Source organism: Malus domestica, chromosome 09 (assembly GCF_042453785.1).
Source record: "Malus domestica chromosome 09, GDT2T_hap1".
Classification (NCBI taxonomy): domain Eukaryota; kingdom Viridiplantae; phylum Streptophyta; class Magnoliopsida; order Rosales; family Rosaceae; genus Malus; species Malus domestica.
In genome coordinates this window covers 31,142,857-31,161,233 of record NC_091669.1, presented here as the reverse complement: position 1 = coordinate 31,161,233, position 18,377 = coordinate 31,142,857, and the positions used below count along the sequence as shown (strand labels likewise).

General features: G+C 39.0%; 2 protein-coding genes and 1 long non-coding RNA gene across 5 annotated transcripts; 2 read left to right on the top strand and 1 right to left on the bottom strand.

Moving 5' to 3' along the window:
• Positions 1 to 9,966: 9,966 nt before the first annotated feature.
• Positions 9,967 to 12,186, top strand: LOC103444128 (uncharacterized). Of its 2 annotated transcripts, none has more exons than XM_070804840.1 (4): positions 9,967 to 10,231; positions 10,924 to 11,123; positions 11,224 to 11,287; positions 11,546 to 12,186. In XM_070804840.1, exons 2-4 carry the CDS (start codon positions 10,957 to 10,959, stop codon positions 11,840 to 11,842), a joined length of 528 nt encoding a protein of 175 aa, XP_070660941.1. In that variant the 5' UTR covers positions 9,967 to 10,231; positions 10,924 to 10,956; the 3' UTR covers positions 11,843 to 12,186. The 2 variants fall into 2 exon arrangements, with proteins under 2 accessions (XP_070660941.1, XP_028964675.2); XM_029108842.2 differs by having other exon boundaries at positions 10,058 to 10,231; positions 11,221 to 11,287.
• Positions 12,187 to 14,319: 2,133 nt separating this feature from the next.
• Positions 14,320 to 16,098, bottom strand: LOC103444126 (ribulose bisphosphate carboxylase small subunit, chloroplastic). 2 transcript variants are annotated; one of them, XM_070804839.1, is made up of 4 exons: positions 16,055 to 16,098; positions 15,613 to 15,923; positions 14,926 to 15,060; positions 14,320 to 14,823 (listed from the first exon to the last, which is right to left on the bottom strand). In XM_070804839.1, the coding sequence occupies exons 2-4, from the start codon at positions 15,796 to 15,798 to the stop codon at positions 14,593 to 14,595; spliced, it is 552 nt and encodes a 183-aa protein (XP_070660940.1). In that variant the 5' UTR covers positions 15,799 to 15,923; positions 16,055 to 16,098; the 3' UTR covers positions 14,320 to 14,592. The 2 variants fall into 2 exon arrangements, with proteins under 2 accessions (XP_070660940.1, XP_008381263.3); XM_008383041.3 differs by lacking the exon at positions 16,055 to 16,098 and having other exon boundaries at positions 15,613 to 15,974.
• A 1,024-nt stretch (positions 16,099 to 17,122) lies between these two features.
• LOC114827044 (uncharacterized) lies at positions 17,123 to 18,080 on the top strand. Its single transcript, XR_003776316.2, has 2 exons — positions 17,123 to 17,353; positions 17,483 to 18,080. It is a non-coding gene; the product is annotated as an uncharacterized lncRNA (long non-coding RNA).
• Positions 18,081 to 18,377: the final 297 nt, after the last annotated feature.

Genomic DNA, 18,377 nt, shown 5'->3' with positions numbered 1-18,377 from the left:
CTGCCCAATCTGAAACTGAAATGCGTATTCTAGGTATATAGAGTATTGTTCAAAGCATGCTGAATGCTTTTACCGATCTAGCAAAAGTGATGAGATCACATATATTTGTTGTGAATGCACCTTCAAGGATCGGCGTACCAAACGTATGACATAATTTCGCCCTAGAAGGATGAGTTGTCCTCAAAAGAGGATCGGCCGCACCTAGCTCGCGGCCTGGTACATTGACGGCTAACCAATCATTTGTTTTTACCTAGAAGCGTAGTAGACCTCTTGGCTCAAAAGATTCACAACCCAGAGGAGGAAAACATCATAAACTAGTGAACCTAGTGTGCATCCAACCATTGTCTACTCAACCATTCCAATGCATTAGGTTATTATAGATTACGAAAATGTCTTGAACGAGATGAATCCACCTTCCGAGAATCATGAGATTTCGGTCAATTATGAAAATTTGGATGAGCTTTGGAATTAGACTGAGATGATAGTCGACGATGTCTTTGCATACATAGTAGCTTGATATCATACTAAGCGATGACATTGAACCACATTTCGTTATTGAGTGTCGACGTAGAACAGATTATCCAAACTGGAAACAAGCAATCTAAGTTGACCTCGATTCACTTGCGAAATTTTGACCCGTAGCTCATACACCTACACATGTAAAGCTCGTTTGCTACGAGTGGGTTTTCGTAAGGAAGCATAATGAGAATAATGAAATAGTGCAACATAAGGTACACCTTGTAGCGCAATACTTCTCTCAATGCCTTGTGATTAATTATAAGGAGACGTATTCTCCCATAATGGACGTTATAACGTTCTTACTTTATCAGTTTGGTAGTTTCCGAAAAACTAAATATGTAACTCATAGACGTGGTAATCGCGTATCTCTATGGGGATCTTGATATAGAAATCTACATGAAAGTTCCAGAATGACTTACATTCACTAGATCAAATAGTTCTAGACCACTTAACACCCTTTCGATTCGACTGAGGAGATCACTATACATATTGAAATAATCTGGTCGAATGTTATATAATTGTGTGAGTGAATATATAAGTTAGGGTTATGTGAATAATGAACTATGCCAATGTGTGTTGATCAAGAAGTCATATTTTGGATTTGGGATTGTTGCAGCTTATGTTGATGTTATGAATCTTATTGAGACTCCCGAAGAGCTTGAGAAAACTGCCGCACACTTAAAATTGGAATTTGAGATGAAAGATCTTGGGAAAACTTGATACTATATATCTAGGCTTGAAGATCAAGTATTGTTCGGATAGAATCCTAGTACATCAGTCGAACTACACTAAAAAGTGTTGCGTTGTGTTTGTACCATACTTAGGGCCTCTGTATTTAGACCTCGTATAAATACTCGGGGGACTCAAGTGTAATTATGTAATAAATGGAGGGGCAAATATGTAATAAGTGAGGAGCCCTTATTCTATACAAGGTCCTCCTCACCCTTACAACCCTCAAACCTCTCATATTCAGAGAATAGCCTCACTCTCATTACAGAGGCTCTCTTTCTCCCTCTCAGAGAAATACTATATCAGTGTGGACGTAGCCCAAACCTTGGGGTGAACCACGATACATCTTGTGTTATTTACTTTCATGTAGATTCACGGTCGGATTTACGTTATTCCAAGACCCTTTTGGTTTTGTGCATCAACACCTTGTTTTAATGAGGATAAAGCGAAGTCTTCGAGTATTTCTATGGCCGTTTGGACACTAAATGTTAAACGAGAACATTTCCGCCCTCAGGAGGATGTGGAAGAGGTTTTAGAGCTTGAAGTTCCATACCTAAATACAATTGGTGCTTTATTGTACTTGGCTCAGTGCACTAGACCGGACATCTCCTTTGTTGTGATTCTTTTGGCAAGACACATCATTGAGCCCACATATAGACCTTGAAAGAGTAAGTATAGTGGAGTGGATAAGGATTATACCCCCAGAAGTAACCACCTATCCTGAGATTTGCCAAGAATCCTCGTCGATATGAACTTTTAGCAAATTAAACCTGGAGGGGCACAAGATAGAAAGTGTGAGTGGGCAAAAACAAAGCTTTTCAAAAACCATTTCAATTATTAAAGGTAGAACCCCTCGCCGTAAAACCTGTATAATTTCCCAGAAAATAGAATATATATATATATATAGAAACCATACTTGAATTAGCAAAATCCACATATATGCCATATAAAATATCTCAGTATCAATAATGCGTAAATCATGTGAAGTAAATCAATGAAAGTAATATGTTAGCCGGATCTACCTATTGTGGACTGTATGGCTGAACCCATAACTCATCAAGTATACCTGCACACGAGTCGGAACCACCTATAGTGGCCTGTACGACAGGACTGGGTGTAAATAAATACACTCAAGTGCTACGATCACGTGAAGACTGTGCGAATAATTGCGGGTCACCTACGAGTCGGAACCACCTATAGTGATCTGTACGACAGACATGTGCACCTAACTTGGATCTAAGGTGAGCGTACAGTGCGGGAGGTGAACATCACGTGAAGGTCTATGCCCTGGCCACGGCCGGGAGCACTAACACCGGGGTGCTAGTTTATGAGCTCTCAATTCATCTCAACATACTTATCAACTCACATTAACAATCTATAACTCACCTGGTACTTACCTGAGCATCCACAGCGTCAAATAACAATATGCATACTATACTAACTCATAATCTAAGTATAAATCATGAGGCATGGCATTTCAAAACATAACTCCATTTAAACGCATTTTCTGGGAAAAATACCAAGCATACATATATATACTGAAAACAAAAGCCCACTCACTTAGAGTTCACGCTACAACTCCCTAGCACAACCCTAGAACAATTATCAAATCACAACTCAGAATTCTTATCAATAAAATATGTAACTTACATAACACACATCCCTATGCAGTTCAATTTGGAAGATCCGCATCACAGATTTTCGATCCCTTACTTCCAAAGATCCACATTATACTTCTAGAAGAACATCCTAAAGTTCCATTACGATCCCACAGTCGGATTTCCGCCAATCGCCAAAACCAAGTGGCGGTTAACATTTTATTTTATGAACTTACAAATCCAATTTGAGAAGATCCATATATCGGATTCATAATCTGTAAGTTCCTATGGTCCTCAAATATTACGTACTATAACATATTAAAGTTTGGTGACGATCCAACGGCTAGATCGTCGATTCATATAATGACATATTAACGTAATGTAGAGAATTTAGGTTCCAACAATCAACCTATGTCATACAATTACCAAAACTAAGCTCAAGGCATCTAATTTAGCCTAAGAATAACATTGACAACCCCCTGGCCATGCGTCGCCATGGGTGGCGGTCGGCTACCTCGACTCGCCGGAAAATTCAACTATTTACAAAAATTACCAAAATTTATAAGAATAAAGATCTCAATGAGTAGAGTAAACTTTATACCTACGACCAAGTCTAATTTAGACGGGAAAAGCTCCAATTTTTCTCAAACCAGCCGGAACCCTAGAAATGGTGGTTATCGATTCGTCGTCTCCGAAGCTTCATTGCCCCAACCACCGGTTGGGTCTTATTCCTGGGTCCAAGGGAAGGCTAACTGTGGTGGTAATCAAAGAAAATGGTGGTAGGAATGGCGGATTCCCCGTCGTGCACCCATTGGGTTCCCGGTTCGTTTTCTACGAATTGGAGCCCCAATTGACTCAGGTTTTTGGTAGAAATAGGAAGGGAGAGGTCGTGAAAAAGTTCCCAAGTGAAAGCTCGGTGAATTTCGCCTAAAAAATTGCTAGAGGACCTTAGAACTTGGATTGGAGTCGCTGGGTCTACATGCGGGTCGTGGTCCGAAACGGGTCAAGGAGAAAGGGTTCCTGATCCCCTGCTCTTCGTTCTATCCTTGGCCCTCTCTTCCATCCTCCCGATTGGCTATCTCATCACCTCATTCGTCTGGTTAGTCACTCTCCCTATTCATTCTGATTGGGCAGTAGCCCTTATTTCTTCTCTTCTCCTGTTCCCCACTTCTTCTTTCTCTTTTTCTTCAACTTTAAAAATAACTAAATGATAATTAAATATAAACATTATAAAAATATATAAATAATGACTACAACAAAAGTATTTCTCGAGTTTACAGTTCCGTAAAACTTTAATCATAACCCCAAATCTTCTTCTACTTGCGCCTACGAGTCCGTAATGTCGAGTACTTCAAGAAAATGCTAAAGGATTAATTCATGCACCTCACTATACGTTAATCAACGAAAGTCAAGACCCTCGCCTATAAGGGTATTTTCATAAAATCACGCTTTTAAAATTTGTAAAAACATAAAATTAAAGACGGGTCATCACAATAAATTGTCACATCCCGGCCCGGGCCCACACCACATCCCAAGCTCGACTTTATCGAAGCACGATATTGTCCGCTTTGGGCCCCGACCACGCCCTCACGGTTTTATTTTTGGGAACTCACACGAGAACTTCCCAGTGGGTCACCCATCATGGAATTACTCTCGCACGAACTTGCTTAATTTCGGAGTTTTGATGGAACTTGAAGCCAGCGAGCTCCCAAAAGGCCTTGTGCTAGGTAGAGATGAGAATATACATATAAGGCTTACAAGATCCACTCCCCTAGGCGATGTGGGATGTTACACATTATGTATACTTCTCACGTTTCTCCTTAGTCTATGAGTTTTTATCTCATATTGAGTTTTATCGTAGCAAGAATTTGTGAGTTTTTACTACCAATGCACAATTTCGTTAATTTGAGACTGACATTCACATGTTGTGCCGACAACTTCATCAACTGATCTACTTCATCGCTGGAGGCCTGATACGATGAGTATTTACACACTCAAGAGGGAGTGTTGCAATCCTAATTGTTTAGGAATATGATCATGTAAATTCTATTAAATCATAGGATGTCCTTGTAGGATTCTGCCATATCTTATCTTTAGATATTATTCTATTAGAGTTGTAATTTTATTAGGGTAAATAATTTACCTTTCCTACTACTGTAAATAAAGGCACAATGGGGTGAGATCAAACATACCTTAGAATTACATCAACTCTCCCTTCTCTTTCTTGCCACCACACCCCCTATTTCTTTGCCCTATAATTGTTTAGTTAAATAGGCCTACAACAAACTGCTGTTTGATTTAGCTCAATTTTCTTATTTTTCAATTTTAATTAAATTTCTTAATTTATGCATCTTTAATCAATAGTTTAATTGAATTATTTTTTAAAAAAAAATCTAACCAATTTTATAAAACTAGTTAAAATAAAATTTAGATGTCATCATATGACACCTACACCATAGATTTAAAAAAAAATTAGGGACCATCTGGTGGTTTTGTCACGGCAGTCCACTCTTTTGAGGGTCTAAAAGGGAAAATTTGGAAAAGTAACCAAAATTTGGACCTCATAGAATTATAGCCACATTTTTGAGTTTATGATAATTATAACCAAAAGTTAATATAAAAGTACTAATATACTCTTAAAATTAGATTTTCCTAAGGCACATTACAGAGGTATGTAGCTATACAAAACTGTATGATTCGAACACGAAACCCAAGAGCAAATCAAGAAAATATAAAGCATACCTTTGAACCCATTACAGAAACTACTTCTGGGTTTCTTTATTTCGTGAACCCGAAAGCTTCTTCCTTTGTACGGGGCGGACTTTGAGGGATTTTTGGCCGTTGCAGCCATGTTTGTAAGCTAAGAAGTGGTAGTAGGGTCTTGGATTTGTGTATGAAGGCTTCCTCGTCCACATGTTTTGATGGAGATTTTGGGAAACAAACATTTTATTATTATTGGTTTAGATATTGTAGAAAGATTACAATTTTATTAAGAACAAAAGGGTAAAATTAATAGATTAATAGCCCAATAATAATAAAATTTGGGAAAGCAGATCCAAAATTTAGTGAAGAGATGGATAAGTGTATTTTCTGATTATTCATGCATTAGTGTTTGATATTATTGGTCAAATAGTATATGAATTATGCGGCAAGTATGTCAAGAAGAGAAATTCAAATAGTACATGAATTATGCAGCACTGGTGATGCAAGAATTGTGGAAAAGGAAAGCTTGATTGTAACATCCCACATCGCTCAAGGGTGAAGATCCTGCAAGCCTTATATGTATATTCTCATCTCTACTTAGCACGAGGCCTTTTGAGAGCTTACTGGCTTTGGGTTTCGTAGGAACTCTGAAGTTAAGTGAGTTTGAGCGAGAGTTCCCAGAAACAAAACTGTGAGGGCGTGGTCGAGGCCCAAAGCGGACAATATCGTGCTATGGCAGTGGCGGGGCCTGGGATGTGACAATTTGGTATCAAAGCCAATCCCTGACTGGATGTGTTCCAACGAGGATGTTGGGGCCCTAAGAGCATTTCCACCGGAGGTGGAATAGCCTAGCACACAGTAAAAAAACTAGGCTGGGACTCTGTCAATTCACTCAAGCCCACAAACTTGCCTGGCACCCAGCCCGTGCCAGTCTTCAGACCAGCCCTTTTTTTACTGACCTTGGGACCGGCCTATTTGATGCCAGCGTGACATCAACCACCTTTTTTTTTTCCTGTGCGAGGTTGCCCAATGCCAGATCTCACAAAATGTACGAAAAAACCGTCTTCGCCTTCCTACTCCTCCTTACCTACTCAATCTTCATCGGCACCGTCGACATTTGATCCTACTTCTTCCCGCTTTTCCCCTCATCGTCGCCGCCGGTTGTCCGGTCCCTCTGTGCCACCACCTCCCCACCTCTCAAAGTCTACATGTACGATCTCCCACGTCGCTTCAACGTCAGAATTATGAATCGCCGGAGCACCGACTAGACTCATATCACCACCCAGACTTGGCCTTCGTGGCCAAAGAACTTCGGGCTTAAGAGGCAACATAATATTGAGTACTGGATGATGGGCTCGCTTTTGTTCGACGGTAATGGCGGTGATGGGAAGGAGAAAATAAAAATATTATTTATTTTTTTATAAATTCAGAAATAAAAAATAAAAATATTATTTTTATTATTTTATAATAAAATATAATAATATTTTAATAAAATGGACTAGGCTATTCTTTTAAGGGTGGAGATGCTTTTGCTTATTACTGTTCACTGAGATCTATTATTGTTCACTTAAGTGGATAAATGAGCTGGGTGCTGGTGCAAAGTCTTTAGGGGTGTAATTGCTTTAAGGGGGGTGGATTGTAACATCCCACATCGCCTAGGGGAGTAGATCCTGTAAACCTTATATGTATATTCTCATCTCTATCTAGCACGAAGTTTTTTGGGAGCTCACTGACTTTGGGTTTCATTGGAACTTCGAAGTTAAGTGAGTTTGCGTGAGAGCAATCCCATGATGGGTGACCCACTGGGAAATTCTTGTCTAAGTTCCTATAAACAAAACCGTGAAGGTGTGGTAGGGGCTCAAAGCGGACAATATACGGTGAAGTTGAGCCTGGGATGTGATGGGGGCTCGGGCTAGGATATGACAATTTGGTATCAGAACCAATCCTTTGCCGGAAGTGTGCCGACGAGGACTTCGGGCCCCTAAGGGGGCTAGATTGTAATATCTTACATCGCCTATAGGTGAAGATCCTATAAGCCTTATATGTATATTCCCATCTCTACCTAGCACGAGGCATTTTGGGAGCTCACTGGCTTTGGGTTCCGTAGGAACTTCGAAGTTAAGCGAGTTTGCGTGAGAGCAATCCTATGATGGGTGACCCACTGGGAAGTTCTCGTGTGAGTTCCTAGAAACAAAACCTTGAGGGCATGGTCGAGGCCTAAAGCGGACAATATCGTGCTACGACGAAGGTAGGGCCTGGGATGTGGTAGGTGCCTGAGCCGGGATGTGACAATTTGGTATCAGAGCCAATCCTTGGCCAGATGTGTGCCGACGAGGACATCGCGCCCTAAGGGGGTGGATTGTAATATCCCACATCGCCTAGGGGAGTGGATCTTGTAAGCCTTATATGTATATTCCTATCTCTATTTAGCACGAGGCTTTTTGAGAGCTAACTGGCTTCGGGTTCCACATCGCCCAGGGGAGTGGATCATGTCAGCCTTATATTTATATTCCCATCTCTATTTAGCACGAGGCTTTTTGGGAGCTCACTGGCTTCGGGTTCCATCGGAACTCTGAAGTTAAGCGAGTTCGCGCGAGAGCAATCCTATGATGGGTGACCCACTGGGAAGTTCTTGTGTGAGTTCCCAGAAACAAAACCGTGAGGGCGTGGTCAGGGCCCAAAGCAGACAATATCGTGCTACGGCGGAGGCGGGGCCATGATGTGGTAAGTGCCCGGGTCAGGATGTGACAATTTGGTATCAGTGATAAAAATAAAAATATTATTTTATAAATTCAGAAATAAAAATATTGTTTATTTTTTATAAATTCAGAAATAAAAAATAAAAATATTAATTTTTATTATTTTATAATAAAAAATAATAATATTTTAATAAAATGGACTACGTTATTTTTTAGGGGTGGAGATGCTTTGGCCTATTATTGTTCACTGGGATCTATTATTGTTCACTTAAGTGGATAAATGAGCTGGGTGTTGGTGGAAAGTCTTTAGGGATGTAATTGCTCTAAGGGGGTGGATTGTAAGATCCCACATCGCCCAAGGGAGTGGATCCTGTAAGCCTTATATGTATTTTCCCATCTCTATCTAGCACGAGGCTTTTTAGGAGCTCATTGGCTTCGGGTTCCATCGGAACTCCGAAGTTAAACGAGTTCGCGCGAGAGCAATTCTATGATGGGTGACCCTAGGGAAGCTCTGGTGTGAGTTCCCAGAAACAAAACAGTGAGGGCGTGGTCGGGGCCCAAAGCGGATAATATCGTGTTACAGTGGGGTTGAGCCCGGGATGTGGTGGGGGCTCGGGCCGGGATGTGACATTGACGATGCATGCTGCAGCATTGGTAGTTTTTCACGTTAAGAGTAAATCAGGAACTTTATTTGTTAGTAAGGGTATGTTAGTATTTTTATATCAAATTTTGGTTATAATTATTATAAACTAAAAATGTTGGTTATAATTCTATATGAGGTCAAAAATTTTGGTTATTTTTCGAAATTTCCCATCAGAAAGATATACATATACCATATGTTGATAAAATACATTTAACCTGTGATAGAGGTATCCATAAAAATAAATAAAAATTAATCTACCTATCTTCTATGGAAATAGTTCAAAAATTGCATCATCCATAGATTTATAAATCCATACTAGTATATATGATGATAAATGTAGTACCTACAACATAGATTTGTAAACACCTTTAATCTATGGAGTTTGAAGAAAAAAATTGAGACACGAATTAGGAGCAAGAAAAATGAGAAACAATGTTTAATTCTTATATTTAATCCTAAATTTGTGTAAAACATAAACTTATAAATAAAGAATGACATTTATCACAATTTGATAAAACAAATTATAAAAATATTGAGGTAAATAATCAGTGAATAGTCCTAATTTAAAAGCTCGTTTGGCAAGTGCTTTTAAACCATTGAAAACGTTTTTAGAAGAAAAAAAAATCAATTCCAGAAGCACTTAAAATGCTTGCTTTCTGCAATAAACACTAATTAAGTGTTTTTTCTTAATTAACTTATATTTTTACTAAGGATTAACTTTAAAAATATTTTCTTTAAAAATGTTTTTAACTATTTAAAAACACTTACCAAATAAGCAATATAGTAGACCCAATCTAATAATAACACATAAAATTAAACTTATATCACGTTTACTCGGAAAAAAATGTCATTGCAACTGAGAAGGGAAACGGATTTGGATCCTCGCCTGAGCTAATGGAGAGGATCCTCCTGACCACTAATCATGAGCCGTTGGATTTTTATCCAACGGCTATAATTATTATAATTTTAAAGGGACCTTCTTATTTGTAGCCGTTAGGTAAAAATCCAACGGCCATTGATTAGTGGTCATGAGGATCCTCTCCATTAGCTCAGGAGAGGATCCAAGTCCAAGGGAAACAAGTCCACGCGGATTCGTAGCTGTGAATTGGGAGGACGATTAAAGAAAAAAGATTAAAGGGGGAAACAAATTCACGCGGATTCAGATAAAACAAAGTTGAAACAAGCACGTGGATGAAAATGACGTCGTACCACCTTCGCCACCACCGTTACTTTCACCACTATATAAAAATAAAACGAATCCCAGATCGCGTTGCCACCCTCCTTCCTTCCGCCACTGCCCCTCCCTCCCTCGCCTTCTTCCCCCGGAGGCTTCCCGCCAGGTATCTCTCTCTGTCCCAACTCTGATGTAGCTGGCCTAGTGTTTATTTCAGATCTGTCGCGTTGAATTGTAGTTATTATTTCCCTAATTTTAGTCAATTACCCACAAAATATGTGTAACAGATCCGAGTCAAATGTTGGTTGGATTTGAGTTGATTTGAAATTTTTTTTCTGGATTATATCTTTTGAATTTCTGGGAAGACAGAATTTTGTGGTTAGATATTGTTTTGTAAATCGGTTTGAGCTGTCTTTACTATTCGCAAAACCAATTTTAAACCCCTAATTTCTGAGGCGATTTTGGGCGACGACTTCCGATGAAATCGAAGCCGTCTCAGCTTGGGTTTTGATGCGAAAAATTACGGCCTTTTTGGGGTGTTTAACCTCGAATTGGTGTATGTAACGGAGGAATCCTCTCAAAGGTGTGACTTATTAGATCTGCTGTAAAATTTTCTATCTTCCTGTTTGGTTGCCTAGAAAGTAGAAAGTACAGAATTATCAATCAAAATAATTAGGGGATGGGGTTATCGTTTCTGGGTTTGATCTCTTTCTGTGTTTGTTTCTTGATTTATCAAAGTTAAATCGAGTTTAAGTCCGTAAGATAAGCAATTTTAAGATTTTCTGTGGATCTAGAATATTTCTGGGAAAGTTTATCTGATTGTGTTTTTTTCTGGTGGTGCTGTGTTGTTATGGACAGGCGTTCTTTTGTGGAACAGGAAAGGTTTCGAAAATGAACCATTTCAATGTTCAGCAGCAGAACGCCTCTTTCGTGGGCTGTGAAGACATCCGAGGTTCTGCCTTGATGTCTGACACCAAGGAGCCTGTGATTTGCCCCAAGCCCAGGCGAGTTGGGAATTTGTCAAACAACCCCGTTAGGCCCTTGCGGTGGCAGATGAGGTACTTTTTCTTCTCCAATGCTGTCCCTTCCACCTTATGTTGGTTATTATGTTTTATTTATAGGTTATAACATGTATCTTCTCTTCTTTGCGATTAGCAGTCATCAACCCGAGTTATGTGACTCAAAAGCTGGGGCAGAGCTTCTGGACCTTATTCTCAGGAAGGTAAACTTGTTATTTCTTTTCCTTATGAATAATTTTGGTTTCTATGTAAATGACGATCTGGATTCGGTTAAGACGGATAAACGATTAAATGATTGATCAAATTTGGAGCTGCACGCTATTTGATCTTACGCATTTTGCTTTTCCCTTATATAATAAATTGTGTAGATATCTGTTGCCAAATGACTGCACCACGGTGGTGGTGCTGTTTTGTACTCGATGTTATGATATTATGATTGGCTAACATTTTGGTATCTACAGGAGGGTTATGGGTTGGAGCAATCATCTAACGAGGTTGCCATATCGCCCCCATATTTTTGCGGTGTTTCCCCTCCTAGTAGGGCTGCTAACCCTTTAATTCAAGATGCCCGATTTGGAGATGAGAAGCTCACTCCTGTTTCAGCATTGCCTGTTCCATCTCCATCAACTTTATCATCGCCACGCAAAGCAGGTTGTGTTAGAATGAAGTATGGGCTTAAACCTGCTGCAGTTAGAGTAGAGGGATTTGACTGTCTCAATAGGGATCGCCAAAGTTCCCGCATCCCAGCATTTGCCTAAACTTAATCGAAGTAAGTGTACATATAAGAAGGAAAGCTAAATGCCACCACAGCTCACGAGTACAGCGGACTTAACAAGAAGAGTGAATTTTGACAATTTTTTGAGAAATTGAGATCTACTAGTACTGTATATAGCGTAAGTTGTTGTCGATGATCATCTCAGTTGCTAATATCTGCAAGTAGTTTGATGGGAACATCACGAAAAGAGTGTCGAACTGTCAAACCTTGCGTTATGGAGAAGGGGTTTGTATATGTCTAAAGCCTTTGCTCTATTGTAATGTAAGATGGGTCATAATTTTTCTGGCAATCACCAGGAAGAGTGTATAAAAGCTTAATTGTGATTTAGTTTGGTCTATTAATCTGTAAATGTATTTTGGTTATATTTTTGGGGATAAATGTGTTCTGGTAATTATCGGTACTTCTATATTTGCCGGCTATGCTTTATCTTGGTCTTGCCTGTATCTAAGAAAGGCATCTCGCAAATGCCTATTTTTCAATGTGCTTGCTATGCTCGACTTATGTTGAATTTGTTATCCATGATGGTTGAACCTAATACTTCTTACTCACACGTAGAGGTTATTTTCTATTTGTTGGTTTGATTGATCGTATATTTTTATCTCCTCAAATATGTTTGATCGTTCGTTGCTCAAGCTGTAGAAATACAACTTTGCTATTTCTACGGCCAAGATCGGTTAGACATTTTTTATCCCAATGTGGTGTGAGCCAAAAGCTCCCGATAAAAAGTTTTTGAGATTTAATCTTAAGATCTCTCACTTAAGTTAGGCTCAGGAGATGAATAAGAATTCAAGAGTTTTTAGAGTTTCCTAGCAAAGGAATGGTTACCATGTCTTTTTGTACCAATAGGGTTTGAGTATGATGGTTGCGCACGACGGTACACATAGTGTGCTCTTATCGGTGGGGGTGAAACTTGTTATCCTGCCCTCTAAGTTAATCACTTGACTTGGGGAGACGTGACGATGAACACCATTTAAGATGCCCAAGACAAGGGGATCCTTAATTATTATTTTTATACTAAAAAAGGATTAGTTGACGGCTTTGTCATAGTAGATTACTTTTTTCGGGGATCGGGAAGACTCATAAAAGCATTCCAGCCTCCCTTTGACCACTATCGTGTGAGTCACCAGCATTATGAATCAAATTTAGGACGTGTCATGTGGAATATGGATTTAGAATTCATCCCCAACCACTACCACTAGCCATCCCATGGTGGTTAGACAAGGGATTCTTAATAGCATCGATAATTATGGCATATGACTAGGCGGAATATAATTATAAGAGTAATGCTAGAAAGACTAAATTTATAGACTAAATTTGCAAACTAAATGATGTATCACTAATTAGAAATGAGCATGTTAATCAACACTAAAGTAATAATCTAACATCAACTTTCATGTCTTTTAGTTTATAAAGTTTAGTCTCCCTAGCATTCCCCTAATTATATCCAGCCTTGTTACTTATAGAGAAACCAAAAAGCCGTTGGAAGCTAGCCTCACTAACTAATCCGTAGCAAAATTTCTTTTGCTTGTGGACATGAGTAATACTACAAAAGCACTCAAACAGCGACCCAAAAGTGCTTTCAGCCTTGAGCAATTAACTGCAGGAATATGAATGCACTTAGATTTATTTATTTATTTATTTATTTTTTTGATAAACTGGATTCAATAAAACCAGGGTAAAGATGCCAGAAAGCCCACAGAGAGGCAAACAGCCGAAAAACAGCAAAAACAACTAGTAGTGTGAGGGGTCCGAGAGTCTAAGACGCCGCATCAAATGCACTTTGTTTTTACTGCTGCAACTTTGAAAAAAAAAGCAGCTTATCCGTTTGTTTATCTGAACAAATACATGTCCATAAGTGTGGCTATCAAATGATGGAGGATACAAACAATACCAGCCGCTCAATTAACAAAATATGCTATAGCATTTGTGGCTCTTAATTAAACCATCTACAAGGGGACTGTTTTACAACCTAATATATATCTCTTACGTGTTTTCCCTTCCCAACCAGTTGAAAAATTAGAAGAAAAAAATTTGAATAACTTCGTTGCATAAATGTATGTTCAAATGAATGTAATTAGCACAAAAAAAAGCCGATGGGCACATTGCATTATCAAGCTATTTATTCGAGGTGATTAAACCAATCTCGGAGGAAAATTTTGAAAGCAGCCAAATTTCTGTCATGTGTCTTTCAGTCTATTTTATTTCTTCAAACTTTGGGTTTTAACTTTTAACCACTTGATGAGTTGTGTTTGAAAAGAACGTTTGAATTTGTAATTTGTAATATTAAAACAATAAGACTCGAAGAAAATACTAATAGTAAAACAATAAAAAAAAATTGTATATTATTTACGAATCACATTGCTAAACAATCTTCATAAATAGCAAGATTTATATACATGTTAGTGTATGCGTGTGAGAGATGTGATCAATATATAAATACATTATCTCTACGAATAAAAATAAAATAAGGATATAATTTATTTCATGAATTTCTCAATAAACATCATCCTGAATCCGTTAAAACACCAAATTCGAAAACAAAAGAGATTGCCTCGAAAAGGGAAAGAAAATTAAAGAAACAAATTGACAAAGGTCTTGAAACCCTAATCAAGGACAAACTTAAACAAACCACCGAAACCCTTGGCTAAGAGCCACAATGGTACGTACAACAACAATATTAATTACGACGAAGAAACATGATGAAACATGAACAACAACAACAACAACAACAACTTAGTAGCCTGCAGGCTTGTAGGCGATGAAACTGATGCACTGCACTTGGCGGACGTTGTCGAATCCGATGATACGGATGAAGGCGTTGGGATAGGCCTTCTTGGCCTCCTCCAGCTCCTTCAACACCTGAGAAGAGTCGGTGCATCCGAACATGGGCAGCTTCCACATTGTCCAGTACCTTCCATCGTAGTATCCTGGGGATTTGTGGTTCTCACGGTACACAAATCCATGCTATATATACATACCACAATTTTGTTCAACAGGATTAAGTTAGGAAACAATTAACTTAACAAATTACAAATAAATGTATATATAATGTTAGAAGTTATTAACCTCCAACTCAAATTCCAAGCAGGGAACCCAGTTTTTGCGGAGGAGGTAATCAACTTCCTTGGCCAAGGACTCGGAAGAGAGAGGAGGAAGGTAAGAGAGGGTCTCGAACTTCTTCAATCCAAGTGGAGGCCACACCTGTTTTCATGAAAATATATTTGATAAATTCATTGTACTTCGGCTAGTACCTTTTTGTTGGCCAAAAAACTACACAAATATTAGTATTATTTCGGCCAAGTTAAACAAAAATACATATAAGTAATTTGGATAAATTCTATAATTTGCAAGCATATTATTAGTTTGATATGTTAATTTATTAAACTGTTAATAATAATTTATTATATATCGACAGATAATGTAATAACTTTTGTACTAATTAATTATTGAAAATGTATTTGGTTACTATTGCTTTCAAATGTAAAATAAATGTACTAACTGTGGCCTATATTTAACTGATAAGGAGAGAGGGCCGGCGACACAAAGAAAATATAGACATAGATGTGTTTGTAGGGTTGTATAGAGGATATGTTATTCCCTCTGCCTTTATTTATAGTAATAAGGGAGAGAAGAAATCATTCCCTTAGAATCAAATCTGATATAAGATTTACACAATCACACTTAAATAAAAAGTTTATAACACTAACACAATTTTATGGAATTGGTAATTTAGTAGCATCTATTAATTCTTACCTGCATACATTGCACTCTTCCTCCATTGCTTGCAATAGAGGTAATGTCGTTGCTCTTTCTGGTGACAGGGAAAGCTGAGGACGACTTGAGGCCAGTGAATGGAGCAACCATGCTGGCTTGAGCCGGGGCGGCACGGTCGGTGTAAACTGTAGACACGGTAGCGGAGGAAATCATGGAGGAAGCCATTGCTCTCTCTCTCTGCTTTCTCTTCTTTGCTAGAGTGCTTTACTTCTCTTGGTTAAATGATGCACAACTTCTATTCTCCCTTCCTATAAATAGTGCTCCGACTAGCAATGTCATATCCTACGGTCCTGATTCCATGAACATTTTACCAGCAAACACGGACCGTTAGATGGTGTAAATGATGACATTACAGCATATAGACCACATGAAGCAGAGGAACAATTTGAATGCAAGCCTTATCACTAGGCACCACTATGACCTTGACACGTGGAAGGAGCTCACTTATCTAATCCAAGGGAGGTCGAAGGTGAATGTGTGATGGTGGTTCGCCTCTTATTTTGGTCAGTCTCTTCCCGGCGGTCGCTTTCCATACCATACCCCCAAATGGGGGTGAGGTGAGGAAGGCAGCTTATGTTCAAGCCGGAGCATTCATGATTTCTTCTTCCCCTTCTTCCAGGTTATCTATTAGGGTGCGTTTGTTGCACCGGACTATCTCGGACTAGACTAGGTTCAGGGACTAAGCTAGACTAGTCTACATTAGAATGATTTAGTGAAACGTTTAGTGTAATGTTGGACTAAGAAATAGGACTCTAATATTATATTATTTAATATATATCTATAATATTTTATTATTAACTTAATGTATATTTATTAATATTGTTCTGGATTCATTTTCATAAGGATTCGACGTGATCATAGAGTGCCGGCTGTCGACTACCTGACGCCCTCCCCCTCCTCCTTTATCCGGGCTTGGGGCCGGCAATGTAAGATAAACTTACACGGCGGAGGCCACTGAAGCTCAAGGGAAAATTTTATAAGACGGCAATAAGGCCAGCGATGTTGTATGGCACATAATGTTGGGCGGTGAAACATCAACACGTACACAAAATGGGTGTAGCAGAGATGAGGATGCTTCGTGGGATGTGTGGGCACACGAGAAAGGATAAGATTGAGAATGAGGATATCCGAGGTAAAGTAGGAGTAGCCGAAATTGAAGGAAAGATGAGAGAAAATCGGTTCCGGTGATTTGGACATGTGCAAAGAAGGCCGACTGACGCTCCGGTTCGAAGATGTGACTACGGGACAGAGGTTCAGGGCCGAAGGGGTAGAGGAAGACCTAGGAAAACTTTGGAAGAGACTCTAAGAAAAGGCTTAGAGTACTTGGATCTAACGGAGGACATGACACAAAACCAAGCGCAATGGCGTTCTAGGATTCATATAGTCGACCCCACTTAGTGGGAAAAGGCTTTGTTGTTGTTGTTGTTGTTGTATATTTATTAATATTGTATTATTAATTTATCTTTTTCCTATTTTCTAGAATCATCCAGGAATCATCTTTCATCTAACCTCTCATTTTTTTCTCCGCCGTCTCTCTACCCTCTCCATCTAACCTCTAATCCTTTCCTCCCTCTGTGTATCCAAGTTTCTTTGCTCATTTTCTCCCTCTGTTGCACAGATGGTACGAATTAAAATCACAAAAAATGGAGACATGCCTTCCCCCAAAAAACCCCAACCCCTCACTTCAAAGCTTAGCATCGCCAATTCAATGGCAGCCATGGTGAGTTTTCCTATTCAGCTTCCTCTCTCACTTCCCTTTGTTTTTCCGTTTAAATCCCTCTCTCTCTTCCCTCTGCCTCTTTTCATGTCCAACTCCGTGAGTGGTAATCAGAATATGGGTGGTCACCAGATTCTAAGATTTTAGGTCGTGGGGGGCTGCGGTCACTGAAGAAGGCTGCTTGAGACAGATTTGGCGAGAAGCAAGCAGCGCCATCTAGTCCTAGCTAATACCATGCTTTTGGTTGGGATTAGCTAACGACAGCTAGTGAGGCCCGTAGTCGAGGCGAGTCCGAGCTAGCGTCATTAAAGCTAATCCTTTGCTTTGCCAAATGCTGGACTACACTAGCTGTTAGTCCAGTCCAATCTAGTGAGAGCTAGGGGTGTCAAAAAAAACACACCCTTATTTTCCTCCTTTGGAAATACTTACATGCAGATGTGGGTAAATTTTCACTTGTTACAGCATACCTTTCAGCACAAGTGCTTCTTCTTTAGCAATGGAACAAACAAGGTGTGCATTTTAGGTTGTATTATAACCATAATGGTTTAGGCTAGCTAAGGTCTTTGATTATGGATAATGTTAGGGAGACCAAGTTTCTAATAACGGTAAGCTAAGGTTGATTAGGATGTCAATGAAGAAATTGAATATGTACATAGAGGGTAAGAATGTACTTCTTTACTTTGTAGTTGATTATGGTTTATGACAAAGTTTGTCAAGTTTTAAGAGTAAAGTAAGTTGTCGATTATTAATTACATCGATATTATCTCAATTTAACCACTTACACAGCTCATCATGCTTTGAAATTTATAACAACATGCTTGCAAGTGGGATCACATTTAGTGTGACTTATTTTGTTTCTATAAGTTGTGATTTGTTATGTGAAGTCCAATGTGAGATTCTTCACATCCCCATCATGTGTGACCAAACTTTAGTAAGCCGCATGTGCAACCAATTCTACTTCGATGGCCTCATTTTTCTTCTCAAGCATCATAAGATTCTTCACCAGTTCAGGATCTTGTTCACATTT